General features: G+C 39.4%; 1 protein-coding gene across 1 annotated transcript in view; it reads right to left on the reverse strand.

Moving 5' to 3' along the window:
* The window catches only part of LOC139732231 (uncharacterized), a 134271-nt gene that overhangs the window by 53629 nt on the left and 56507 nt on the right, over positions 1-24135 (reverse strand). The window contains 18 exon segments of the mRNA XM_071643108.1: positions 231-425; positions 2027-2362; positions 3777-3987; positions 5138-5298; positions 6277-6487; positions 7422-7570; positions 8854-9036; positions 9375-9557; positions 10619-10795; positions 11418-11609; positions 12345-12552; positions 13810-13983; positions 15793-15863; positions 16895-16999; positions 18214-18373; positions 19255-19539; positions 19948-20045; positions 23886-23969. Of these exon segments, the coding sequence (XP_071499209.1) occupies positions 231-425; positions 2027-2362; positions 3777-3987; positions 5138-5298; positions 6277-6487; positions 7422-7570; positions 8854-9036; positions 9375-9557; positions 10619-10795; positions 11418-11609; positions 12345-12552; positions 13810-13983; positions 15793-15863; positions 16895-16999; positions 18214-18373; positions 19255-19539; positions 19948-20045; positions 23886-23969 (3183 nt within the window).

Genomic DNA, 24135 nt, shown 5'->3' on the forward strand with positions numbered 1-24135 from the left:
AAATGGTTTTACATGCTGAAACATTGTTCTAACAGAAAAAGATACATCTATAAGCTATATTGCCTCCACAGTCCGAAATTGCCAACTTTGCTACACAAAAATTGTCAACACTCAATTTTTCAAGTCACTGTGGTTCTCAAATCAACATTCCAATCACTCGCAAAATTTGTGTCTTATTGTGTTTCACAATGTATGTCGCATATGTAGCAAACAGTAATCAACAGCCTCACCTCTCCCCATTCACCAGCCACATACTGGGGACCTTCTCTTGGTATGGCTTGGTACGAGCCTGTGAATCCACGCTCGCTCACAGAGGCATCGGTAATGAAGCGTACCTCCACCCGGTTGCTCGACGACTGGTATTCGTAAGGGAGGGTGATTGCCCCGCAGAGACGTTCGATCGATCCCGTTTCCCGATCAATAATCTGATTCGGCATAGGAGGGCAAAACAAGTTTGAATTATTGATTTTATCTTATTTCTGAATTTCTTTTTCATACATAAATGAAATACATAGTCAATTGAATGAACTAATTGAGCAGGCTATAATTTGAATCTGACAGTTAAAGGGACTGTAAAGTATTGGTTGAGGTGAGGGATTCATGTTTTGAAAATTTCTAAGTGAGATAATGAGAAACCTCTTATGAAGTATGAAAGAGCATATAATTTCAAGAAGGATTCAACGTTTGATGAAAATTGGTTTTCAAATGGCTGAGATATCAAAAGAAGTGACAATAATAAAAGGCGGCATGCCACAACTTTATTAGGTTCTCTTTGTTTCACCTTGTTTTTGGATATCTCAGCCATTTCAAAACCGATTTTCATCAAATAAAGTTTTGATACCCCTTAGAATTGTATGTTCTCTGACATCTCATAGAGTGGTTTCTGAATATCTCGCAAAACGTTAAAAGCTAAATCATTGCCTCGACCAGAACTGTACACACCCTTTGAAACAGATAAATGACTATTTCAAATATCCACATATTTTTCTGATACAATGCAATATGAAAACATAGGATCCTGTATATCTGTCATTTAAAGACAAATGAGGCAACTCTGGACATAACAGAAATACAGGAGACATCATCATATGCAAACAATTGATGAGGACATTGGCCTCAGAAATGATTGCCTAAAAAATATGACATAGTAAGAGAATGATATTCAAGTCACCACTCATGGAGTGGCAATAAAGAGAGGGGGGGGGGATGAGAAGAAAAAAAAAGAAAAAAGCGCAGCAGTGCATTGTGCACAATAAGAAGTGTTTGCATGAAAATAAATTGTGATTATGTGTTAATGCTCAAGTAAAAAAATTCAGACAAATAGTAACATGCTCTAATATTTGGACACATATTGAGTTTACATCATTTAAGCTGTCTTTTAAATAAATGAAATGATTTACACTAATTTAGGGTATCAGGTAAAAAAATCCAAACATTCGGGACATGAGGTTTGTATCATCTAGGAACTCTATCTTCGTCTCATTTACAGGAAACATTATTTGATATGGCAACTAGAGATTGACTACATTTATGGTGGAATATGCAAGAATATCAAATGAGCAAATCAGTATGGAGCCCTAAGGGCATCTAGGATTTCAATGCACAATGCACTGTCAACTGATATAATGGGATCAACCACAATTGTATACTGGCTGGCTTGAAGGCACTTTCATTTGTAAAAGCAACAACAGAAGAAGCTGAGACAGAGTTCTAGCTAGCTGGGATGCAGTAAAATGAGGGACATACTTTATTGTACTATTTTTTACACTTAATTGTGTGGTTAGAAAGCAAAACAGAAAACTATTTGAGGTCTATAGGTGAATAATAGTCATCAACCTCGATAAAACTTTGCCATTCTGGCATTCTAGTAATGGAAAAACTTTGTTATGAGTTCAGCTGCTGACAACCTTTCTGTATTTCTACGTATATCACATGCATAGGTTGGTTCATCTATTGCTAGCAAGTTCACACTGAAGTTATGGCATACAGGCATCATCAGGTTCACACGAAAGCCAGAAATTCTCACCATGACTCTGTCATAACAGCCGCCCTCCAGGAGGAAGTCGGTGAACTGGATCCTGATGCGGCTGCCCTCCGGGGCTTCTAGGAATCTACTGCACTCCTGGTCCGCGGGGTAGTTGGCGGGATAGTTGGGGCTCTGCAGACTGTAGCTGGTGGTCCCCTCAACCAGGTAGTCCTGGCCACAGCCATAGGGCAGGGGACAGGGAGCAAGGTAGCACTCCCGGGACTCGGAGGGCCGTGTCATGTTGCACTCCGATTCATCCAGCTCGACCCCAGAGCCCTTACTGGTGACACACGTGACGTTGCGAGTCTGGACACCATTGGCGCAGGTCACAGAACACTGGAGGATGGTGCGAGAGGGAGAAACAAAATGACTGTCTGAACTACTTCACACATTTGTTGACAGACATGTATTGTGAGACTCTATTCATAATGATGCCTCAATCAAATCATAGAAAAAAATCTAAGCCACTTAAAGTAAATATGATTGAGGGTGCATCTATCAACATGACATATTTCCAGTTCTATAAACATTGCAAACTCCAAACAACGCATCCAGCTTTTGCACAGTTCTGCAAGACAATCATGTGATATTTTATGATTTTTCTATTATCAAACCACATTTTTCTCCATTCAGAGCTGGTGAGCCCATCTATCACTTCATCTGCCACTTATCATCAGAAACATTTTCTCAACTACTGCATGTGTGGAAAGTATCATATTTTGGCACCAGGCCAAGCTCAGTGAAATTCATTTGCATATACAGGCAAGTTTGCAAATGAGTAATGTTTCTGGAGAGATTTTGATACATTCCAACATTATGACAGCAATACCAAATTTACCCTTGTTTATCAGAGCATGAAAGTCGGTGAGAAACTTCTACAATGGTACTATTCCTTGTATACAGTATCTAAGATTAATACTGTCCAAAATAAAATTTCTCATCCTGGACACATGTGTAAACAAAACATATGACCCTGCATCACAAAACCAATAAAAAATCACCACCCATGGACTTTTAGTTAAGGGCAAATCCTGAAAGAGCAGACTTTCTGCTTTAAAATTCATAATTCAATTCAAATGGACTCTCCTAACCTATCTTAATATTGGAGAGAAGGCAAACACTCTAGAATATAGTGTGCTGGCAATAGAGGCTTTGCGGTTTAGCGTCTATTCAGAAGCGCTTATTTTCACCTAGCCACGCTCTGTGCAATGAATGGGACCAAAAAAAAAGGATGTAAAACTCCTTAATAACAACAATGAAGGGTTTATCAGATTAAGCTGAAATTGAGTATGATCCATAATAATGCATTATATCCATGGCTAATGACAACTTTAAAAGCAGTAGCATCATCTGTTCAAAAGTTATCAGAATTGAAAGTGAAGAATGTGTAAAAAAAAGTTTTGAAGACATTAAAAGGGGACTCCAAGACCCACCTACTTGTATGCAAGCACAATATTTTACAAAAAAAAAGTGTTTTAGAAAAGGCATAATTGCTCTTTCAAAAGATACGAAAAAGACAATGTCGACCAATTTCACCTATTTTTTGAGTCGTCACACAAAATCAGTGCATGCAACCTTTTGTTGGTTTTGTGATGCACAGTCACATATTATACATATTGATTGTATGCACAAAAAGTCCAGTGCATGATGTTTGTGTGTATGACTTCCACCAAGTCTAGCACAAACCTACAGGAGCTATAAACACAGAGGAACAACACTCCAGTGATGTAATTTTCATTTTTTCACTCACCGCGCTCCAGGCGGAGGCCTCGTAGACGCCCCCACAAGGGTCCAGCTCACAGCTCTCCTCACTGGGCGGCTCGTCTCCGGGGACGCACAGGGAGCCGTCCACGATCTCAAAGTTCATTCCGGTCACGGCGTAGCAGAAGACGTTGCGCTGTCTCACGCCGGCACCGCAGGTCACCGAGCATTCGCCAAAGGTCTCGGCTACCCATGTGTACCTTCATTTGAAACAGGAACAAAGATGAATTCAAATAAATTGTCTGGTGTTCTTAACAAACTTGCTGTATGGCCATCTGAAACTCACAGAAGGCTTGGTTGGCATAGTTGAGGTCATTATTGTCCTGGATGCATAATTAGTGTGTACAAAGCCCCCCCCCCAAAAAAAAAAAAAAAAAATATATATATATATATATATACATATATATATACATATATACAGTATATCCAAAAAAATTACAATCATATTTTGGTATTAATAACTCCCAATATGATTAAACTGTCTAAATGCTTCTTTAGGGTCTTACAATAAAACATTTTAGCTCTATTTTGTGGAAAACCTCATTCAATTTGGTTAAGCGGTCACAGAGAGATGTGGATTGTTGTAAAGCATGTCATGAGTCTGATTCTTCCATATCTACCACTTGGATGCTCTTGGAACTGCACATTAATGTGTGAACACCATGGAAAGAACTTGGGGAGAAGCGATTCCTGATATGCTCTCCAAATTCCTCATTTCTCTTTGACCATTGAAGCAAATCGAATAAGGTTTTCTGTAAGATGTGGGCAATGAGTTATAGTTTCAGACGCTGAAATTGTATTTGGATTGATTCACTATTTTTAAAGTTATCATTGAGGAGGGTCTCGTAATATTTTTTGGGACATATGGTATATATATGAATATATATAGCACATTTATGGTTTGCCAAAGTACTCGATAATACTGTTTGGTCATATATGAACTCTTGATTAAGTATAAATAGTTGACCTATTTGGCATTCCCTCCAACAATAACATTTGACAGTAGCAAAATAAATGTCTGAGTGACGACCAACCATTGCAGAGTCATACAATACACAATGAAATGCATCTTTCTCTCCTTTTGATCCAAATGGTCAAGGTCATGCCACCACAAGACTAAAAGTTCATTCCTATGCAACCAATGTCTGCATTAACTGAATGTTGAGGCACACTGTCACTCGGGCACGCACACTAACACTTGTACACACACACAGAGCACGTTGTATTTAACTTAATATGTTGTGAATGTACTGTATCTGAATAAAATGTCCAATTTGATGTAAGATTTCATTGGTATAGCACTCAATTATTTCATCAAAATGCAAAGTCTGTTTTTGTGGATAAATGCACACTCACACTGGGCCACAGTTCACTTGGGTGTTGCAGATCTGGACGGTGCCCGGTGCATTGTCCGAATCACACAGAGTGGGGTCGACCAGGACTGATGAGCCTTCCGATTCCACACAGAAGACATCACGAGTCTGCACGCCAATTCCACAGGTCACAGAGCACTACAGTGATGCAAGGAAAAACAGACAAGAAATAAATCACTCTAAAGCTTATCCCTCACTACAGATGGATTGCATGATAAAAAGTAGAAAGATTCTTTCCTCTGCTCTTTAAATTTTTCTGGTAAACCATGGATTTGTTCTCTTACCTCAAAAAAATGTTGCCAGCAACAATCTCATTCACAAATAACCCAATTCAAAAACAGACCTTGAATCAGAATACCACCAGCCACACTTAAGACAATCTACTTCCCATTTTAGAAGTAAGAAAATCTTCCTACATGTCTCTCCACATTTTAATCATCCTGAAGGCATCCCTCGACCACCTTTGTACTACTACACAAACATTTTGCCATATATCATACATCACATGATGCCACACGGTACAGTATGTCTGAAGATGTGTCTGCATTTCAAGTTCCAATCAGTCTTTTGACTGTTTGAAGACACCATGACTTCACCCACAGGAACTCAACCATCCATAGCCATCACTTTCGCAAATCATCAAACTGCCAGTGGCCAACCTTTCTTTAGCATACCATATATTTAGATGTGTGTATGTGTGTGTGTGTGTTTTGTACACATAGACTTTGTGCATGCACAACACAAACAAGCAAGATACACTTGCTTGTGGGGTGCGGGTGTACCACATTCCCTGTTTCATATTGTCCCCATCTCATCCCAGTCTGCTGGTTAAGTCTCTCAAAATACACAATCAATTTGTCTGCTCCATCCTGGAGGGTACAATTCCTTGATTTTTTTTATGAGAGTCAAGCAAGACATTGACACTACAACAAACCTCTAGTTGCTATAAAAAGGCTAACAAGACAGTGGCTTATGAGCTACACTGGACATAGAAGGGCCATGTTGGGAGTCAGTTTTGACCCTTTACTTGCTGACTGGCATAGTAAACCCCTCAGCATTGTACACTCACTGCCTAAAATCTCTTGCACAGAATGGGGTAAACTCCCCCCAGCCTACCTCGCTCCATTCTCCCACTTGCCAGACAGGAATACAAGTGGGTGGGACTGTGCAGTTTTGACTGGAGGCTGGTCTCGTCAGGCCGGCTCCCTGACAGTCCTCTTCCGTGGCCTGGACCGGGATCCCACTCTGGTACGATATGCAGACCACGAAGCGGGTCTGGATCCCCTCGCAGCTGCAGTCGCTGAAGCGTGACGTCAGGTAGTCAAATCTAAACAGAAAGACGTGGAGAAAAGAATGGAGTTTAAAATCTGGAATGCCCCCCCCCAAAAAATGATATCATACATGCAAGGAAATTAGGGGCCACTGCTTCTTTTTGCTGCTCAATTTTTATGAGAGCACATCTTACTGCTGGTACAAAATTGATCATTTGTAAACTGTTCTGCATCTTACAGCACCGGGATCATCAAAGAGAAATATTTTCACTGCAATATCCGGCAAGGTGATTATTCATCTTTTGTTTGTCTATGGACTGCGTTTCCATTCCAAGAAAGGGGACAGTAGCAGAGGGAGTGAAATTTAATTCATCATGACATAGAATTCTTAATAGCTCATCCTATCACTAAGGTACATTGGAAACTAATTGTTTGTCCCTTGTAATCTTCTAAATTTTTACAGAGGGAAGAAATGTTTTTCAGAAGTCCTTCTCTATTTATAGGTCACAGCACATCCACCAATATTTCTTAGTACCATTGGATCAGTTACCAATAATAGATTTCAGATTAAATTTCATGTTGTATTTTATTCATTGATAAATTGATACTGTACCAGCTAAAATTTTCGCGTACAGATATTTTCGCGAATTGCTACTTGGAGGACATTTTCACGTGTTGTTAATTTCGTGGTTGCGAGGGTGTAACTGAACTTACTTATCCACGCCTTATTATTTTTGCGTGTTGTTATTTTTGTGCTTCAAAGGCGATCCGCGAAATTCGCGAAAATAAAACCACCGCGAAAATTTTAGCTCGTACAGTACATTATTGTAGCAAATTGTAGCCAAAAAAAAAAAAGTTGCTAGCAACAATAAATTGGATCAGCTAGTGAGAGATTTAAAAAAAATAAAATTGGACTAACTGAAACTCCTTTTATGTGATATTCAAAAGTTCTGCACTTTGAGAAATGAAATGGAGCTGCCAAGTACTTACGTTGAGGGGCAGTTTCCCTCGTTGCAAATGACGGCTGAAACCGGTTTTTCATCTTGGCAAAAGCTGTCTGCTACAACAGCATTGCCATTGTCCAAATCGACACACAGCACAGAGCGTTGCTGGACGCCAACTCCACAGGTAGCAGAGCACTGGAGTTTTGGTTTGAACAAAAATAACAAAATGCATAAAAAGGCATTACTAGGCAATGACAGCTCCATCACACATACTACACAAGTCCAGTTTAAAGTTGTTGCTGCTGCACTGGCTGGGTCATATCTCACAAAGACATCACAAAAGATTATTGTACACATATGGATGGCTTGTTTGAACAGCATCATGGTCCAAGACAGGGATGCCAACCTTGTAAAAACCATTGCAGTAATCACAGGGCATTAATGGAAAAAACCATATTATGACCCTTCACTACAATTTGAGGGAAACAGTATTTTCTGTGAAACCCACATATTTTTGGCACCAATAGGGGCAGGGAAAGCAATCAAATATAAGGACTTCACACAACAAGAATGGTCAGGGACGGGCTAGGGACACAGAACAAAGAAAACAAAAGGGGAGGGTAGGAGGATCATGGGGAAGGAGCCCAACAGGTAAAGCGAGGGGGATTAGAGCAGGATGGTGGACAGACAAAGGGCAGAGGAGGGTCAAGTGATGATGGCATGAGGGCAACCTTTGGAGGATAAGGATGAATAGGGAGGCAACATCAAACAAGATAAGGAACAACAGAGGGATGACGAAAGGAAAAGAGTAAAATAGCAACATGGGGGAGGGGGTAGGCTGAGCAAGCATTCATCATTCCACATTTTTGGGACAAAATGTACTACCAGGTAAATACTGAAAAAAAAAGAAGAAGAAAGTATCAACTGTCGTCACTTTGGACTCATTCACAAAATCTGCACACACACTGTCATGTAATTGTAGAAATGAAAACAACATACAAGGGTTATTGGATATTGAATGGTACATGGAATTTCAACATTCCACATTGTAGCAATGCATGCATTCAACTTGTTACCACCATCTGACTATTTTAATCACAAAAGGGACAAAGTGCCTATATAATTGGAAAATTGGTTAAAACCCAAGATGGTGATGATTTTATTTGACAATAAATACTCCATAAGAGTATTCCATTTCTATTTGTAAAGTGTTCTCTTTTTTTTTTTTTTTTTTTAAATCTGCAAATAGTTTGTCCAATTCCTTCTATACATTGATTCCATTGGAATACCAAATGTTGCTATTAGAATGTACAATGTATTACACAAATGATTGTATAGGGGTGGAAATAACATTACTGATCCCACACACACTGAAAAAAAAAAATCACTAGCCTGCACTTTCCTTGAGCAAGGCTAATTGACAAACGTCACTCCCGTCGAAATCCTACGACAAATCTCCTATATGTATGTATACTCACAGGTCCATACTCTCCGGTGGTATACTGGAAGTTCCCACACGGGGGTAGGATGCAAGTCTGGATCCTGTCGGGTACGGTCAGGCCTGCCTCCTCGCAGAACGTATCGTTCACGACGGCATCTCCGTCGGAAGAGACGCAATCAACGTCACGAGTGACGACCTGCGTACCACATGTGGCTGTGCACTGTGTGCGAGCAAGGTAACAAAAAAAAAATGATTTAAGATATGAAACCATGGGTACAGAGATTAAGCTCATGGCAACATTGATGCACATGACAGTAATGTGTGTAGGAGGTACCATCATGTGACAAAAGTTTGGAGGAAATCAATTGTGAGAACCATTTTCAATTGTTTCTATGGTTTAAAATATACTTTAAAATGAAGTACACCAAGGGTGTAATAATATCACAAAACAAAAATTATTCAAAGCAACAATTCTACAGCAAAGATTTTAAAGAAATTTTGTAGATTGTTCATGCCCACCCTGCTGCTCTCCCAACAGAAAGCCGATTGTGACCTTACCTCTGGAAAGTCGTCGGCCTCGTATCTATAGGTGACCTCACAGGGCGCTTCCTCGCAGGCCTCTGCAGTCTGTGGAGCGGTCAAACCTTGATTCTGGCAGAATGTGGACGAAATCACCTGATTGCTCTCGTCCAGACAAAACACGGACCGTGTCCTCACGCCAACACCACAGGTCACCGAACACTGCATGCGAAGAAGCCCAGATTGCAAATGATTTTATATTCCATGTGTTCTGCTTTCCAACAAAGTATTCATCCCGAGTTCAAACCTTACAAATATTTACTTAAACGTCCATACTCTTCAAGCATACAGTAATTCATACGGTCTGTAGTGAAAGACATTTTAACAAATGTATGTTTTGTGTGTTTTACAAACTAGGTTCAGTTAGCATGAATCCAATGAATAGGAATATTTTTGTTATTTCCACACTACAATTCTTTTCAGTGACAGGTTAAAATTAATAATTTTACCATACATGCATTCACTTCAAATTAAACAGAAGTTTCGCTATCTCCATTGATACAACAAATTTTGCAATTTGTAGTGCACTTTAATACTTGAAACATTTCACATTAGATGAAGTTTGGAGAATAATTTTAAAACCTGTAAAGCTTGGATGTGACTGACAGAGGAGGATACATTATGTACACACAAAAAAAAGGGTATTAAAGGGTGTGTACAGTTCTGGTTGAGGTGAGGATTTAGCTTTTAATGTTTTTGCAAGATATTAAGAAACCACTCTATGAGATGGCAAAGAGCATGCAATTCTAAGGGGTAACAAAAGTTTATTTGATGAAAATCGGTCTTGACGGCTGATATATCCCAAAACAAGGTGAAACAAAGAGATCCTAATAAAGCTCTATGAGATGGCAAAGAGCATGCAATTCTAAGGGGTAACAAAAGTTGATTTGATGAAAATCGGTCTTGATGGCTGATATATCCAAAAACAAGGTGAAACAATTAGAGAGATCCTAATAAAAGGCGTGGCCTGTCGCCTTTTATCATTATCACTTTTTTAATATCTCAGCCATTTGAAAACCAAGCTTCATCAAATAAATGTTGAATCCTTCTTGAAATTACATGCTCTTTGATATTTCACGAAAGGTTTCTCATTATATCTCTCAGGGATGTTCAAAACATGAATCCTCACCTCAATCAGTACTGTATAGTCCCTTTATGAATCTCAATATCAACATATAATAAGGCAGTTTACAAGTACTGGTGAAGTTTTTTTTCCGACTCACAGCACTGTATGAGGTGGTGACGTAGCGGTAAGTATGCGGACACGCTGCCAGGTTACAAATCTGAGTACTAGCCGGCTGCTGGAGCGACGCACAGTTGGTGTTGTCCACGACCACATTCTGGTCATCGACACAAAACACGCTTCGGGTCTGAATGCCTTGACCACAGGTCACTGAGCACTGGGGGAGTGTTGAGATCATTGGACAGAGCCATGTAATTCACCAACAACACAAGCGAAATTTCTCTCCAATATAAACCAGGGTGATCCTCATTAGAGAATATTATCAATACAATTTGCATGAGGGCAAAAATTCCAACATGTGAGACTTTTAGCAAAGGCCAGTTGTAGCTGTTACAAGATATGTGGAAATGTTTTTCTAATATTCAATGCATTCACCACTGGTTAAATTGTTGAAATTTATTTCATGTGCTAAAATCTTGCTCAATTCCCAGAGTGCAAGACATGTTTTCCTGCCACCAGATTTTCCTGTACATTATCAAAATCTACTTCACAACGGTTTCATATCACTAAATCACACAATGGTACACATACAAATGTACATCACTGGAAAAATTTTACAGTGTACGAGCTATCACTGCAAGAAGAACAAGACAAAACTGATACAGTAATTTTAGGGATTCTATCATGCACAACCTGCATCCGATAAAAAAGGCACGATAAAAATCTTGACACACAGTTGAGAACTATAAAGGTTGGTGGTTCAAAGGGAGGTAAATTTTGTCAGAACAGATTAGATACTGACCCGCAAAGGGATGTTAGCAAGGATATTTTGGACTTACTGCTCCAAAAGCAGTGGTGCTGTAGGAATATGTGGTAACCACGGTACCCTGGCAAGCCTGCGTGTTACAGCTTTGCTGCGTGACAACGGAGGGGAAGACCGCAGCGCAGACCGACACGGCCTCGGGATTCCCACTGGAATCTGAGCAGAAGGCGTTGCGAGTCTGAGTGCCACCCCCGCAGGTCACCGAACACTGATCACATAAGAAGGGAAAGAAAAACAAGAGAGTAAATGATAAATGTATTCTTAATGTACAGATCACTGCAAACATGCTTCAGCATTTGGGAAAATAAAAGTGAGTTTTGTGGCGTACACTTACATAAACAGCACAAGGGTTATCCATACCCATGACAAAATGTATTCGTTGAAATCTGTGAAAGCTGTATTTTTTGGATACTTTTATCATTAATGCATTATCTATCATATCCCACTAGGGTCAGAAACACGTCTGTAGTTGTTAAATTACTGCATATTCTCACGTTGGTAATATTTGGCACTCATCCGGGTAAGACAAGTTTTGCATGTTTGTAATTTTGCGGAATGAAGACATTAAATACTGGAACATATGGCACACAAAAATATTTGCGCGCTTCTATTTTTGCACTGGTTTCTGGTTGCGCGAAATCCACAAACATTTCCACACCACAAAAATGTCTACTTTTACTGTAGTTTGAAACTGCTCTGATTTGCATTGAAGCGATTATAACGGGAGTTGACAAGTACATGGCATGTACATATGATTCAAGTGACAGAAGCAAACTGTACAGCACCCTCTCATGCTCTTTTCATTATTACTCTAGTGTATCCATATGGCGTGAAGCACAGATTCTCAACATTGCACAGGATGACTATTCCAATATCTTCTCTCCCCGTGATGAATAATTTTACATTCTACTTCACAAGGATTTGAATAAAGAACCCGGCTCACCTCTCCGTAGTTGTCATAAAAAAGCACATATGTCACTCCGGGGCAGGGGTCCAGGGCGCACTGTGCAGTGGTGTCTGGGCGCGTGTCGGAACAAAGGGAGTCGTCCACGACCTGGTCAGTATCGATGTCCACGCAGGCAACGACTCGTGTGGCAGTGCCAGTGCCGCAGGTCACCGAGCAGGTGCTGGAAATAATGCGGAACTCCGCCCTGTAAGAGGTAAAAGTATGTGCCATGCCCATGTTGAAGTGATACACGTGTAGGGTTCGATGTCTTGCCATCCTTGGTTTCTTACAGGGGAATTTGGCCCAAGGATACATGTGGATTGAGTGAATGCAAGTTTAGAAGAACACATCAATGAAAGCTTTTTGAAGAGGAAAATCAGACATTTTGTTCAAAAGTTATGAATTTTTAAAGCTTTCGTGATGAGACCGCTGGATAAGAAGACTACTACAGATCATGACATCACATATATGCATTACAAAAGAAAATATTCAACATATTTTAATTTTTCTGGTATAATGAAAGAGCACTAGACTTACCACTTTCAGAAAGCAGGGGGAATACTATTACCATTGACATACAGCAGTAATGAGTTCGGGGAATATGTACTTTTCATATGAAATGGTATTTAGTGAAATTTTCTTTGTAATGTATTTCATGTGATGTTATAATCTGTAGTAGTCTCCTGATCCAGTGGTCTCATCACCAAAATTTCAAAAATTCATCACTTTTGAATGGATTGCCCGACTTTCCTCAATATTTCACTGATGTGTTCTACTAACATTGCTGCATTCACTCAAGGAATATGAATATTTGGGGTATATTCCCCTTTAATGCCCCTACTTTAGGAGTTCTTTAATAACTATGTGCATCTTTTCATCAAGCATCATAATAATGGGGTACTTGACAATGAAAATTGAAGTGGTCACAAGTGATGCAATCACTGTCGATATTAAGTGCACTCCACATTCAAATTGACTGTAGTTGTTGGCAAATAATAACAATAAAAATGACTTTAACGATAGAGTAGTGTACAAACCAATGGGAGGATTGTGAGGTGATGTCATCATCATATGACATCATCTTATCTAATTTGGATAATTGCTTGCTTCCAGTTGTTATCACTGCTCAATGAACATACGTGAAACTTCTTGTAACTTTCTGAGCTGATGTCCACTTTTGCCGAGCATGCACCATTCTGATTTGGCAAATTTAATGGGTTTACTACAATTCAACTTACACTTGAAGTGAACTTGCACAAAATGTTTTGAATTTCATACCAAATGTTCGTAAACTAACTTTGAAAATAACATTATGACAATGACAAACAGCTCTATGATGACCATCGAATCATCCTCAGTGTTATCAAAGAAGCATCTGACTAAAGAGCTTCAGCACAGGTCATCGTGTGCTTTCCTTCCTTTCATCGCTCAGATGACCTCACATCGGTCAGTGGCTACTCACTCTCCTTGGCTGACCGGGTCACAACAGTACTCGCTCTCTGCGGGCCTCTCGGCCGGACAGCGCGACAGGTCGCTGACCAGGATGGTGGTGCCGTCGTCGTGGCGCTCCACGCAGAAGATGCTGCGGTAGCGGTAGCAATCCGCCTGGCAAGATCCAAAGTTTCCGGGAAGCCACCTAGAAGCAGAGGTAAAGATGGAACAATGAGCTAATCAAACCCGTACACTATACACCGCTTCATCTTAAAGCCCAAACAAAGTTCTGGTACGACTGCAAAAGTTGTCAAATTTCGCTCCCAAATGTGAACGTATGCTTAGGAAATGTGCAGGATAACGATGTTATAACAAGATATTCGATGGGTAACGACGAAAATGCGAAATATTAACCAAAAAGGTTCAGTCAACCCTACTTACCCTAACGGGGTCAGGCTAAACTTGGACTCGAGGATAACTCGGCTTCGCTTTGATGACGGCGGGATGAGTTGTAATGGTTGTCCCTCTGTGTACAGTGTTGTCCTATGGGAGCGCCCTGTATAAACTAGCGCTTCGTGTTCTGGCTACTCGCAGTAATGGTCCGAGTTGTTACTACACGTGCATCAAAAACCTCTTTTGCGCGCATGCAAAATTAGTGTACGCCTATCAAGCACCTCTAAAACAATCAAAGGCGCTTGATAAACAACAAAAACTCCAAAGACCGCGCGTCTCAGCAACTGAGGACCGCGCGCTGTCATTTTTGTTTTGTTTTGTACAGGATTTACGTAATACGTTAGCACGCGCACTTTCCTGTCCATTCAGTTAGGCCTCATTTGGTATTATGCAGTGGCCAGTAGAATGTGGCGATCACGAACTGCGTGTGAATTGTCTGAAGTAGGGTCGAATTTTTCCCGAGACCGAGTTAGTCTGGAGCCTTCTGGAATAAAAGTCGGTTTTCCTACTATTATTATTTTTCTCAAAATACTCCAAACCGACTCATCATTCCGGCAAACCGCGTCAGCCAGGTAAGTTTCTTAGTGGACTCTTTCGATATATTGCAAGAAAAAATGAAATGGTGCTAGACGGGTTCTAAAGCACTTACCGAAAATTAGCTTTCACTTTAAGCATCCATACATAAGAAATGACGCTTAAAAATAAACACGGACTACAATCCACTGAACATACACTGCCATATACAAATCAACGTTGTTGATGGGTTGCTGTTTTTTTTTTGGGGGGGGGGGGGCTGTTGTCTTTTTTTTTTTTTTTTTTTTTTTTTTTTTCTCAAGCCATCAGATAGCTTGCAGTTATATCACTCAACTCAATGATAAAGCTCTGGGCCTGGGAGTAAAGGCATACAAATTTGGAACATTTGATGTTCCCAATGTTATAATTTATTCATATAAATTTTTGTGACTGTTCCAGTATTGGTGTGCAAGCACAAACACATCATCCTTTTTGCTTTGATTATTAAAGTGACATGGTCAGAAAGATTGCGCTACTGCATGGACCCACAATTTGACAAATATCAAGCTCCAATCAAGACTTTTATCTCAATGCACTGCTTCAAAGTTCCCTTCTGTTCCAAGAAAAAGAAAAAAACAAAACTTCCCATACATCTCAATAAAATCATAATACAAGTCCGACCTTGGAACTTGTCATTAATGAACTGACACTTACTTCATATTGGTCAAAAAGGAACAAAATAAAAAACTGGAAAAAAAACAACCTGTAGACGAGTTTCAAGGGATAGTTTAGTTTTGGTTGATAAAAGGTGGGACCCACCTTTCAGTAGAACCTCATTATCTTGCTTTGTTTTTAGATATCTCAGCCACTTCAAAACAAATTTTCGTTCAAACAATTTGCATTTCTCTAACAATTGTGCACTCTTTAACATTTCATATACTTGGTTTCTCATTATCTCACAAATTAAAACCTGAATTTTCATCTCAACCAAAACTATACCATCTCTTTGAAATGTATCAAGCATGTGGTTTTTCTTTTTCAGTCTTACTCTGGGACACATTCCCCTCCGTTGCAATCGTACAAGCTGAAGACTTTCAAACACTGACCATGGACGCAGATCTGAGAGAGACAGAATAAATGACACTGTCATGGCAACATACAAAGCCCAACAGAGTTGTTGAAAAACCTGTCTCAAATACAGAGAATCGCACAATAACTACAAAATGTAACCAGTGACAGACATTGCAACCATATCATTTTCAAGTTCTTCGATCCTAACGTCAGTCACAATGCCCTTGTGATAGTGATATACCCGTAAGTTTTTCCACCAAAATGAACTGCACAGAAATAATTTGAACTGCAGTGAAATAATTTTCCATAAGCACTGACTGATAAAGACAAAAAGAAGTTACTATACATACAGCAACCTTTAGTGTGAAAAAACAAACAAACAAACAAACAAACAAAGCTCGACATTACTGAACCAACAAATCCTACTTTTGCAAGTTAAACAACAGAGCAATGAGAAAGGAAAGAGAGAGAGAGATAGAAATAAAAAAGGTTGCAGTTGCCTTGCTTTGTGCTTGGAATAATAAATGCTATAATTTGATAAAAACAAATTATGAATAAATTGAAGCTTTGTAATTTTCATTCAACAATTAAAGGGACTGTACAGTATTGGTTAAGGTGAGGATTCAGGTTTATAACATTCCTAAGTGAGATGAGAAACCTCTTATGAAATATGAAAGAGCATGTAATTTTAAGAAGGATTCAACGTTTATTTGACGAAAATTGGTTTTCAAATGGCTGAGATATCAAATAAAAAGTGATAATAATAAAAGGCGACAGGCCACGCCTTTTATTAGGATCTCTTTGTTTCACCTTGTTTTTGGATATCTCAGCCATTTCAAAACCGATTTTCATCAAATAAACTTTTGATACCCCTTAGAATTGCATGCTCTTTGACATCTCATGGAGTGGTTTCTGAATATCTCACAAAATGTTAAAAGCTAAATCCTCACCTCAACCAGAACTGTACCATCCCTTTGATATCACAAACAAATCAGAGCATGACATAGCATGACAAGCCTTATTATTGTAGTTGTCACAAAGCACTGTACATCGCTCTAGAAGGAGCAGTTTTCACCCACCTGTCTCTTTCCAGAACCGCACTTGGTGCCGTCGAGGGCTGGAACGTGGTTTGTGACTGGGTCAGAGCTGCCAGGCAGCTGGCACTGGAGCTCTGCACACATAGTCTGTAGGGAGACAGAATAGGATGGTCGAGATTCATGTATGAAACATAGTGACTTTCTTCCCTTCTGAACGAGCTGTAACTACAACGATAAGGTTAAAGGAGCTCTCCAGAGGATTTTTTTTTAGACTTTCACATCTGAACATCTGTAAATTGGTTAACTCTTTATGTGCCACGTTTGCACGTCCAACTCGGTTGACAGCATGCCAACTTCACATATTCTGCTTTGCGCACAAACCCGCCCAAACCGATTGATAGATTGCCTAATGCCACGGAACAGTGAAAGCGTTTCTCACGCTTTTGTTCCTCTCACATACAGCTTGCATTCCATGTGGTGATTGACTATCAAGCGGTGTTCCCAACTAGATTTGCGTGTAAATTCTAAGTTTCTGTCAGGGTTTTATGTGCAAAAGTCACGCCTTTACAGTAATGTAGCAACTGGTCATTCAAAAGAAAAATTAAAAATAAATTTGTCATACAATTTATATCAAAGCAAAGCTTGGCATTCCCTCTATAACTTTGCTCACTATATGTCCAGCTTAACAGAAATTAGTAGAAGTCATATAGATTGGAAAAACAGAATTCTTTCTCAAAGCACGACTACCTTGGTGTCTCAGAATAACGTGGCACACAGGGGGTTTCCACCATGGCAAATACAGAGTTAAACTGACTACAGAGTTTCAAAATTATAGTAATTGGGATGAGGAATAAAATTGCTTTCAAAATCATAACAAAACACAGTGAGTGAGCATGATGACATAACAGCTTTGCATATGAATGCATGATTGAGGTGCTCCAGGAAGCAGAACAAAAAGTAGAAAGCATACATAAAGTCTACACACTTGTTAAGGAAGTGATATTGCTAAGTAATGACATTGCTACATTACTGGAATATGTGAGCCCCTATCACTATGTCTGGGTTTTGCAGAGTACTGATTTATCACCTCAAGGACGACTATAAATTCCACAAATCTATACATGGCACTATCAATATGTGTTCTAAATGATGTGAAATTACAGAAACCGTCTGCAATGTCCCTTTAACAGCAGTTATGCCATTATCCTAACATGAAAATTTGAAAACCTGTTTTGCTATTCTACACATTTCTAAAGAGTTTTTTTCCTACAAACAAACACAAAATGCTGCAAGGGAGGGTCAATGTCATTCTTTTTTTTTTTTCATTCTTCCTAAAAATTATCTCTGAACTTCTGGATTACCTCTGATTCAATATAGCCCTCAGCAACGACAGCCTCGGGGCCAAATGTCAATCGACACTGCTGGCTAGCATCATAGAAATAGCCGGGCATGACGACGGACTCACTGCTGACCACTGGAACATCGTTGTTTGTGTTGTCCAGACATTCTGACTCTGGTGAACTGGAAAGAAGATAAGCAAGGAGATATTTAGGGTCATTGAAACACATGGGAAAACAAATAAACAAGCCTTCTCTGAAGAAACCTAGATAATATCGCACCTACAATAAGTTTAATGCAATTGTGAAACTGAATGTGGGAGCGGAGAACACTGTCATCCTTTTGGGGTGGTAACTGATTTAATCCTTGATAATACACAAATGGATAAAAGGTTGACTTGGGCAACCCTGAATGTGTATTAATCCTTAATCATTGCCAACTGTGCAGATCTGGCATGTGTTATGTACATGTGCCCAAATTGTATCTGTTTTTTTTTTTTCATCCTTATAAAGAAAGAGACAATCTTTTATCACAAACTTTTCTCAGCCATTGATTACATGTCATAAATACGTTCTAATATTATAAGGTCTAATTATGAGTCCATGAGAACTGAAAAAACAGGTATGCAAACACTAACTAACATTGTGTGAATATGACTGATACTGCAAAAGTGGATATTTTCGTGTGACTAATTTTTCATGCTCGGCGGGGTTTAATAGAAGAGTTTCACACGTTTTTAATTCTGCAGAATCAAGACCAACTACTGGAACATATGGGAAACAAAAAATATTTGCATGCTTTTATTTTCGCACTAATTTCTGGTGGCGCAAAATGCGCGAAAATTTCAACACCGCGAAAATTTCCACTTTTATAGTAAGCGATACACAATACAGATGATCAACATGTATTGAATTGCCTTTATTATTGTATAAGGAGGACCAGAACAGCAATCAAGTAGATACCAATATGATCCTCTGGATTTCTGGAATTCGTGTATATTAAAGATTGTCATTTCTTTGTTGTGACGACACAAGATTTTTGTACCATACTTTCAAACTTCTTACCTCAAAAAGTCACCGAGATCGTTGCGGCTACATTGTGACCACTGGAAAGCCTCGGTGCCACCAGAGTTGCCGGAGGCCATAATGTTTCCGTTGTTGTAGCAGCCACTGTCGGCATCATCATGGTACATGCCCAGGCTGTGGCCCATCTCATGGGCCAGGGTAAAGATTGCTCCGCTCGGTCCATGGTCCTGGGCGATGACGCAACGCCTGCTGGGATCACAGGCACCGCCGACATCACTGGCTTTGCCTGTTACATCGCTGTTGCCTCCAATTTGTAGATTCAATCTGTGTAAAAGAACAGCACACCAATCCAACATTTTCCAAAGTCTGACTTTGAAAAACTTACTTAATCAATAATTACCTAGGGTACTACCAGTATACCATACATAATTTCGTATAAAGCCTACTCTGTACAGACAACATTCTTCCTTATTCTACATGGACTATTGTCTAAATCATGAGTTGTCCTAAATTCAAATTAAATAGTTACACTAATAGTCAGCCTTCATTCAGTTAGATAAATCTAGCATCGTACTAGAACTGGATACAGCTTTTCTATTTTTTGTTGCATCCTTTTCAGAAACGTATAAATTGTCAGGAACAACCTTTATCTGATTTCATTAATAACCTTTTCCCCTTTATTACACACAACACTACACCAAACTCAGTATGTGGGGAGGAGTTCAAACTTACCTCGTCAGAAGCACCGAGATGTCGGAACTGTGGTCTTTCTGCCACTCACAGAAGTTTTTAAGGGAATGCGAGAGCTCGTTCGTCAAATCGAGATTGGTCTGAAAAGAAATACATAGACCCCAATAATCAGGGTATTAAAGTACCATTCAGTGACCGGTCGACAACTGGTGACGGAAAATCGAATATTGCGTGGAAATCCCGTCGCCCGTCTGCTCTTTCAACGGGAAAATGAATAAAATATCAATATCCTAATTTCAACTGAAAGTGAAACACGGGATAATGGATTTGCTCTAAAATCCTGTTTTCCGTGTTTCATTATGATGAAATGGCGGAAAATGACTCAAAATCCTATTTTCTCAATATTTCATAAAATAGGAAATGGAAAACAGGATATCGGTTCGATATTCGTTTTTCAATTTTCCATTTGCAACGAGCGACGGGATATTGAAGACCGCCCCCAACGGCCACTTTATTTCGACACATAAATCAGTGGTAGCGGTTCGGGATTATTCAGCGTCTAGAAGAAGAAGACTATACCCTGGCTACGATATGCTAGGCACCTCATCAAACTACCAGCCGGGGGTCTCTCCCACCTCCCTGGGTGTAGCTCATTATAGCAACGTGCTCTGCTGCGAAACGACAAGTTTGTAGAGACTTCCGACCGTAATTATGCGATATTTCCATCTACGGAAAACCTTTTTCTTCTCCGTCTGAAACTGTGATGAACTAAGAAAATAGTTTCAGATGAAATCCTCGAATTTCAACAACTTCACCAATAACAATGTCGGTGAAAACGGAGAGAGGAGTTGCGTTTCCCTTTTCAGTGTGCTAGGACCTGGGCCCCATTTCATAAAAGATGTTAGGATGGCAACTCTTGCCTGAATGACAACTTCCCACAGCAAACAGCCAATCAAGAAGCTGGATTCTTGTCGTTACCATGACAATTGCCATTCCAGCAGTGAGTTGTCATCATATAAACTTTTTATGAAATGGGGCCCAGGATTGTGATTTTGTTTTTGCTGTTACTCTTTATATGACTGCTCTTGGTTACTATGACACACAGAATTTTTTTATGGGGGGGGGGGGGCGAACACCATTCACATGACTGATATATTTCAGTTCGTAGGTACAATGGAATTGAATTTAATATAATTTTTTATACATTTTGATTTATGATTGATTGATTTATATTTAATTTTGTTTCCGATCCAACCTTTTTGTCCCTGGGTTTCAGACTTTATGTGTAGGACATACATATAATTGATCCAGTATTTCACTGTTTGTTTGGTTTTTTTTTTTGGGGGGGGGGGGTTTGGGGTTTTTGTTTTTTTTTAGTCATTCTTCTCAAAACCCAATAGTATTTATGAATTTCGGTGCATATACATTGTTAATTGCACAATGGTGTATGTATTACCACATAAGGATTTTCATAGAGAACACGTTGGGTAATGGAGTCTCAGGTTAACGATACACGAAGTTAAGGTTTTGAAATCATTTTTTATTTTTATTTTTATTGTGTATATCTAAGATGGTTTGGGTACGTTGATGATACCTGGTACCGTGAATTTGTCTGACGGTGATTTTTATTTGGGGGGTGGGGGCAGAGGTTTTGGGTCATCGGATAGGATTTGGGTGCTAAGAACATATTATTAATTAACAGTGCGCAATTATATTTGTTTTTGTGGGTTTTTTTCAGAGATGTACTCTGATAACACTTTTTTTTTGGTTATACTGGAGTGACTTTTTTATGGGGGGGGGTGGGACGAATACCATTCCCCACAATTGTATTTCTAGTTTTATGTACAATAATTCACCTGGTGTACATGCTCAATTTGAAATTATTTGTATTATTATCTACTATTATTATTTTTCATGTGTGTGTCTTCAAGTTCTTCCTGACGTGCTTCCTTCAGTTGAATTTGATTGCTTTTTTCCAACCCGGCAACATAGGGAAGCTCACCACCAGGGAAAACCTGACATCTTGTATCCTTAAGGTAATTGTAAATGTGCAAACATCTAAGATTAGATTCACAAATTTATACACAAAACATACACCAAATGAAATCCTCTGTTGGTTATGATTCATCCCTTTTCTCACCATTAAGTTCTTTAGGTGCCCCTTCTTTTCTTGCTTTTTCATGTGATCATTCCATTTCAATTTCATGTGATGGTGCATGTCCAGAAGTAACCACTAGGTGGACCATGAGACTACATTCTATATTTTGTTTTATGGACTGTCCACCTATTTCTGGTCATGACAGAAAATTCAATGTAACATACCGTTAATAAAGCACCTTTTATAGAAAAACATAAACTGATTCAATCAAAGATACATGTCCAACAATGAATTCGAGACAATTAACTCACAAGCGCGCATACATAATCAAAGAAAGACAGTTTTCCCCTTTATTATCTTTTATTTTATTTATTCGTTTTCCACTTATGGGAAGAAATTGCCCTTTAAGCTAAAGTTAGGGCTGATTTTCAAAGAGAAGCATGAAAAGTAGGGGCAGGTAAAGAAACATGCGGTGAGAAAAGAGGTGAATCATAACCAACAGAGGATTTCACTCGGTGTATACATTGTGTAGAATATGATTATAAATTTGTTAGACTAATCTTAGATGTTTGCATAATAAGAAAAAAAAAAACTTAGAATGAAGTATGTAGCGCAATGGTCTGGTCATAAATAACAAACAAATTCAAAACAGAGTCTCTATGATTATATAGAATTGCTGAATAGGTTTGGAAATGAGAAGGGCCTACATTGAATAATTTACCAGTTCCATCCCCCCCCCCCCCCCAAGAAAAGCTATGATTGGTACTATTCTCCCTGTTGTCCTCCTTTCTCACGGTTTTCACCGACATTATGATTGGTGAAGTTGTTGAAATTCGAGGATTTCATCTAAAACTATTTTCTTAGTTCATCTCAGTTTCAGTCGGAGAAGGAAAGGGTTTTCCGTAGATGGAAATATCGCATAATTACGGTCGGAAGTCTCTACAAACTTGTCGTTTCGCAGCAGAGCACGTCGCTACAAAGAGCTACACGCCATGTTTCTTTACCTGCCCCTACTTTTCATGCTTCTCTTTGAAAATCACCGACATTGTTATTGGTGAAGTTGTTGAAATTCGAGGATTTCATCTGAAACTATTTTCTTAGTTCATCACAGTTTCAGTCGGAGAAGAAAAAGGTTTTCTGTAGATGGAAATATCGCATAATTACGGTCGGAAGTCTCTACAAACTTGTCGTTTCGCAGCAGAGCACGTTGCTATAAAGAGCTACACCCAGGGAGGTGGGAGAGACCCCCGGCTGGTAGTTTGATGAGGTGCCTAGCATATCGTAGCCAAGGTATAGTCTTCTTCTTCTAGACGCTGAATAATCCCGAACCGCTACCACTGATTTATGTGTCGAAACAAAGTGGCCGTTGGGGGCGGTCTTCAATATCCCGTCGCTCGTTGCAAATGGAAAATAGAAAAACGAATATCGAACCGATATCCTGTTTTCCATTTCCTATTTTATGAAATATTGAGAAAATAGGATTTTGAGTCATTTTCCGCCATTTCATCATAATGAAACACGGAAAACAGGATTTCAGAGCAAATCCATTATCCCGTGTTCCACTTTCAGTTGAAAATAGGATATTGATATTTTATTCATTTTTCCGTTGGAATAGGCGACGGGCGACGGGATTTCCACGCAATATTCGATTTTTCGACACCAGTTTTCGACCGGTCACTGAATGGTACTTTAATACCCTGATTAGAAAGCGATGATTGGTCAAACCGCGTGCAAGATTGAGCCAATGAACGTGAGGCAATCCTGCACGGTTCATGAAAACTTTTCTCATTGGAAGATATCAAGCAACGCTACCCTTGTCATTGACCTACTGAAAGGAGAATACAATTGTTTGCTGTTGTTGATTTCTTTTTTTATAACTCACCTGTGGCGATTCCAGAATTGTGATCCCATTGATTTGAAGTTTCAGTTCAGGAGATAGCGTACTGTCTTGAAACAATCCTGCAACCTACACGGGTAAGTCACAAAGACAACGATTAGGAATAATGGTATCTATGACTGCCTATAATAGCCGAGTAGTTTACGAGCACGGAAAACGCACGGAAAATCAAGTCTTTTCAGAAGTAGCATATTCACCTCTTTTATCTCTCAACAGTAGAGTAGTCTTCAAGAAG

Source organism: Diadema antillarum, unplaced genomic scaffold, assembly GCF_040938485.1.
Source record: "Diadema antillarum isolate AM-2024a unplaced genomic scaffold, OU_Dant_1.0 seq00000406_RagTag, whole genome shotgun sequence".
NCBI lineage: Eukaryota > Metazoa > Echinodermata > Echinoidea > Diadematoida > Diadematidae > Diadema > Diadema antillarum.